This window comes from Zonotrichia albicollis, chromosome 5 (assembly GCF_047830755.1).
Source record: "Zonotrichia albicollis isolate bZonAlb1 chromosome 5, bZonAlb1.hap1, whole genome shotgun sequence".
Classification (NCBI taxonomy): Eukaryota; Metazoa; Chordata; class Aves; order Passeriformes; family Passerellidae; genus Zonotrichia; species Zonotrichia albicollis.
This window is the reverse complement of record NC_133823.1, coordinates 34,629,063-34,635,062: the sequence shown is the minus strand read 5'-3', so window position 1 is coordinate 34,635,062 and position 6,000 is coordinate 34,629,063. Positions and strand designations below refer to the sequence as shown.

Sequence of the window (6,000 nt, the reverse complement as noted above, 5' to 3'; positions counted from 1 at the left end):
TAAAATTTGCAGTGATTATTGTCTTGTGTTGAATTGTGCCCGTGTGTGTAAACACATATACATGCATGCAAAATTGTATTGCTATAAAGATATTTTTTAGAATACTGTTAGGGCAATAGTGTGTATTTGTGGTTAGTTCCTGATGATACAGATATATGAGAAGAAGAGAAATGAAGAGTCATATTATTCTTAAATGTGCTGATACAGGAGGAGGGGGAGAGGCGGGGGGAGAGAGAGAGAGAGAGAGAGAAAGACAAGTAATACAGCATAAAGAACCCACAGGCATTTGGGCTTTCCCACTTCAGTAGCAAATAGGGGGAATTATGGGTTGGTGGTCTGCTTTCCCTTAGGAGGACACTCCTCCATCTGTTTTCAGTACAGCCTGTTTCCAATTTAAACACAGATTTCAATACAAACCTCGATTTCTTTACTCCATTTTATATGCAAAGTGAGGCTTATGAATCGGTGTCATTGCTATAAGGGCTCAGACCAAATTTCCCCCCAAAATTCACAGGCTGTTCATTTGAATACCTGCTTACAGTGGTACACAATGGGCAGCTTTGAGAAGAAAAATTGATAATCTTCACGGAAGAGTAATTTGAATGAAATTACACTTGACAGCCTGTCTCCAAGCAAACAAGGAGAGTGAGGGAGCCTTAGCTAAGCTCTGAGGACTTGCCTAAGCCTCTGCCGTTGGAGCTTCCCAGGGAAAAAAAAAATCCACACTTTTTCCTACATCTGACTGAAGCTTTTGATTAATTCTCTGTAGCTGTTTCTAGTGAAGAAAGGTAGCCATGGAAGAGAATATGGAAGAGGGACAAACACAGAAAGGTATTGTGTTAAAATTGCTTTTTCTTTGCATGGAGATAATTATTTTGCTGTTCTTTATTTGCCTTAGCAGCGTGCTGTAAGGTTGGGGAATATCTGTATGTGGCAGATGGGGAAAGACATATTATTTTCATATTATTTACTTCATTTTTTTCTCTGCAGTAGCACATAACATTAAAAGAGTGACTGCCAGCTGATATCTAGTATAAAAAGAATTTAGCAAATTTTGCATCTATACGAATAATGTTGCGAGCATTTAATGCAGCCTGCTTTCCAGACTAGTCTTTGTTAATGTTCATTTATTTCACGTTTTCACGCTTGTCTAGCTGGGTCAAGGGAGTCTAGTGTGAACTATGAGAGAGCTACTCACACAATATTTGGAGCTAGTTGTAGTTGGATATCTAACAATGTAACCAGTATTTACACCTTGAATAAGAATCCAGTCTGAACAAAGACCTGGGGTATATTTTGTATGTATTAGGCAGTACTGAAATTTCCCTCTGCCTTTTTGCCACTTTGGTTTTGTAATGTGTTGCAACAGACTTGCTATCATTCCAATATTTGCATGGCATAGATTTGCAGAAATTAATTTTGCAGGCTGCAGCTGAAATTGCTTTAGCAAGATGTACACAGCATGTTCAGAGCATTTCTGTTCCACGGCTTCTGAATGAAGACAACTGAATGTTATGGGATATGTTAGCACTTAAAATTCCAATTTAAAGTGATTGTGGACAATTAATTAATGTGTGGATCTGTGGGAGACACAGTGTTTTCAGTCTTTTCACTTAAGTGTTATTCTGTACAAGAGACATAACAGTACTGAGAGGAACCAAGGCTTTTTTAATTTTTCTGTACTGCAAGCACAAAGGGTAATCCTACTGAATATTTGCTGTGTTAAATTTTTATTCCTTTCATTTTACATTTTTTAAATTCACTTCTATTCTTTGAGGAGGATATAGGAAGTTGCCAAATAATTTATCATAAATTGCCTGTAAAGGCATATTTTTCTCCACTGATGCCATATTCTCTTTTTCTGCTCCCTGATCAATCTGCTTCTTACATGTAAATGTCATGCTTTCTCATTATAAGTGACCCATTTAGACAGAATGCAGCTTTGAATTGTTGATGGTCTTGATCTAGATGCACAGTATATAGTCATGACAACATTAAAAGAGAATATATGTGCTCCATGTGTATACACACTTATTTTTATAAATAAGTACATTAGTACTTGATTACAGCAGTTTCTTCAGTTGAATTTTATCATTTGTATCAAATGAAAGCTAGAATAGAAAAGTACAGGACAGGTCAGTTTTTCTGTTTTGTTTTGGTGTGTTTTTTTCCTGAAGGTAAAAATCAATACTTTTACTCTATGATTCAAATTTTCTAGGGTACTTTACACTTAGAAATAGAACATATGCTTTTTAAAAAATTTCTGAAATGCATTCTTTTGCCTCTTAAGACTAGTAAATTGAACTGTGTGACCAAGAAATCAAAATACGTCATTGCTACCAAATGATGTTGCCTGAAGAAACAGTGTGAAATTCAAAATCCCTAAATTCTTATTACGGAGAGGGAAAAAAAAAAACACAGGGGAAAAAGAAAACACACAGAAAAAATTGAATTTTTTTTATATTGAAAGAATTTGTTATTGATAAACTGTGTCCTCATTGTTCATATGATAAGCAGTTGAATGACCAATAGCCACTCAAAATGGTGTGATTAATAGTGTGATTACAACAGCTAACACTACTTACCCCCCACCCCCATTTAAAATGCCATGTGTTCAGCCTTTTTCCCCTTTAGTGGTACCCAGCTGTTGTCACAGACAGTGGCACAAGAATGTTAAAAGCTCACATATCATATGTATTTTTCCTTATTGGTGTGAAAGGGGATGCTGCTTAGTTTCTGTCACCACACCTGTGAACTTGTCATTTCAAGATGTTGTGTTCCCCTGTTGGGTTATGACAACTTTTAGAATATATTTAAAATTTCAAGAAAATTTGCAATTCAGGAGGAAAATTTAAAAAAATATTTTCGGTTTTGAATTTTTGGAGGTGCTTGACTGTATGATAGGGAAGTATAGGGATAATTATGAAGTCCTGGATCTCCTTAAGTTTTGCATTTTGCACTTGAAAAATATTGACTGGTACTAGTATGACATGATAGTTCTCTTTCATAGTGTCTAGGGTCTTTTTGCTTTCATTTAGTGTGATCTATCTATCTGCTGTGTGTTTAATTGATATCCACAGGATAGTTCCAGGTCATCCAGACCAATTTTGCTAATTGTAGTGTTTCAGATATATGGTAATTCATATATTCTATTTTTCATCCTTCTACCATCTCGAATGAAAATGTTTCTTTCTTTCTCTTTTCTGATTTATACAAAATCAATGGGAGTATAAATTGTCACTGCTTATCAGCTCCTGTGCTTTTCACAGCAGATGCTTTGAACCTCCCACTGAACAGCATTACGTCTTGCTAGCAGCCATGATGGAAGTGAATAACTTCATATTGATGCGTTTCATAAATACGACCAAGATAGCTCTAGCAGATTTGGAAGGCTTTATTTCCGATAATTTTACCAAATAAGATATTATTAAGTGCAAACATAGTTCTTAACACAGTGGCTCCGAATAATGCCCTTTTACCACAGTCTCTCAGCGTGCTAATATTTAGTACCTATGATTTCTTTATGCCTGTATCTTGGAAAATTAAAAGCAGGGAAATACATTCCTTTTTTTTTTCTGAAAGTAATGAATTATTAGAAAAACTTCAAAATAAGGTTCATCTTCTCCCCTCCCCATTTTCTTTCTATTGGCTGCAGAAAATGTTTTTTCATACTGGCACCACTACCTTTAATATGGTTAAATGAGATAAGGCTGTTGCTCAGCAGTTTTCAAATATAAGGCTGTAAAAATTGAAACCAAGAATAATTTCTATTCATAAAATTCCCGTTTTAAAATTCTGGAAGACATGTTGTGCCTCCTCCACCCTATTTTTTTCCCCTTTGCTGGGAACTCAGTGAAGTTTGGGGAGGAGGTTTCAAAGGTATTTGCTCGGCGAGTATTGCTAGCTGTCCAAGAACTGAAAGTGTGTAGGAAGTACATCTCAAATACGAAGTAAATTAACACTAAAATATATTCTAGAAGGTAAAAAGTCATAACATCTCAGATATACCAACTTGTTCACAATTTCTGTAAAACTGACATTATGCTACATCCTAGACCTCAAACATACTAAGACATTTAACTGCAGATTTACTGTCTGGAAAACCCAGAGTGACTAAACTGGGTTTATTTTTCAAAAAATATCAGGTCCACTAAAAGGCGGAAATTTCACTGATGTCTTCAGAGATGCACGCTAATTTTGAAAACCTCATGCATAAATTGCATGTGGCAGTGGTAGGTCTCAGCTGCTAGTGTTTGAAAGACAATGATGCCAAACTGATAGCTTTATGATGTGGAAAAAGGTATATTTCCAGTCCCTGCATTTCAGGTCTTCTCTCTGAGATAGCACTAAGACTGCAATGGTGTCCCCAGCCCCAGTTATTCATCCCAATAAAGAACTTTTCAGAGGGCAGGCGCGGTAATTTTTTGCACTGTAAGGAACTTGATACAGGGGAGTGAAAGATTATTCTCACCACAATCTGTTTCGAAAAAAAGAGAGATGTTCTGGAGCACAGTAAACCATACCATTTGCACTAAATGGAAGGTGAATTTTACTTTTTTAATGATTCAATCATAACTTCATTTTGCAGTTTGAATTCCTATGTAAAATAAACTCTTGGGAATGAATGGAGCATCATGTGTTTATAGAGCAGCAAACAGGAGGAAGAGCCTAATTTTACTTAAGCTCTCTTGGCTGTAGTATAGCTGATGCAGTTAAGATTTCACCAGTAGGAAAACAAAAAAAAAAAGAAAAAAAAGTAGTATTATTGTGACTACAAATGATTAAATGCCAGAAAATAATGTTTGGCCTGCATTAGCAATATAAGTGGATCTGCAGCCTATTTTCAGAGTTTTTGCATTTGTTGTCACAGCATACCAGTAAAGGAGAGCTTTAAGCAGAGTGTTGGAAGAAAATCATAAGGAGACTAGGATGCTATCAGTAAAATGTACACACAGCCTCTACTTCTTCAGCCATGAGAGGGTAAATTGTTTCCTCTTACTTCAGTACTTTTTGGAAAATGGCAGACTGACTTAGTAGGATAGTACAGAGAAGTGAAATGAAATTAAAATTATGAATGAAAATTATGTGTTTTATTTCATATTAAGAAATACCAACAGCCAAACAGTCCAAACACAGCTGACATCCTTTCTAAGTTAGTCTTCTAAATCTTCATATTTACCTCTAATAGAGAATTATTTTCCTTCTCTTTTGAATATTGTTGCAAAGTTGGTTAAAATAAGAGTGAGGAAATCCCAGTATTTTGCAGTTTGATTTTGTTTGGTGACAATACTTGTAAATAAAGCAGAGGAGTTATTTTTTGTTCTTTGGTGTAAATGCCACACTGAGTGACAGTCATGCTTGTATCTTCAGTTAGATCCTTTTTGTGTTGTTAACATTCAAAAGGAACTTGGAAATAGTGTTTAAATTTGGCCTTATGAGTAGCAAGGAGCAGACATTTGTGGGCTGATATTTTCCATACAAATCTGGATTTGTAGTGCTTGCTTCTTAAAGAAAACATGGTGAGCAGAGGTCAATCTCTATTTACTTTGGGAATATCTTTTCAACTTAGTAGGCTTAGTCCCCAAGCTTGTGTTCCAATTGGATTTTGCAAGTTGCTTTAGAGTGGAATGGTCTTAACTATCATCATGTTTATTGTTTCCTGTCCTTAAAGGTATGTGTGTTATAATAAGAAAGTCAGATGAAATGCTCACTTAACAGTTACAAAGTCACTAACAGAGTAAATAAATTTCCTTTGTAATCAATGCTAAATATGGAAATAAATTTTAACATCTTGACAAACTATCTCACTGTATTTCCTGCTTAGTATTCCTTAGTAGTCAATCAATATGGTTTATTAAGGAAAAATGGAATAACAGTCAATACGAATTTGAAGTTAATTGTTCTATTAAGAGCTATTCTCCTTTATGTACTAACTCCAGGCTACCTTACTTAATATTCTTACATAAGGAGCCCTGACTCGTGGAGCTGTAATTTGAATAT

The 6,000-nt window shown here is 35.3% G+C and overlaps 1 protein-coding gene across 1 annotated transcript in view; it reads left to right on the top strand.

Moving 5' to 3' along the window:
- The first annotated feature begins 242 nt into the window (after positions 1-242).
- The window catches only part of GPM6A (glycoprotein M6A), a 115,604-nt gene continuing 109,846 nt past the window's right edge, over positions 243-6,000 (top strand). The window contains exon 1 of the mRNA XM_005483816.4: positions 243-831. Coding sequence (XP_005483873.1) covers positions 795-831 — 37 coding nt within the window. The 5' untranslated portion in view covers positions 243-794. The remainder of the gene's footprint in view (positions 832-6,000) is intronic.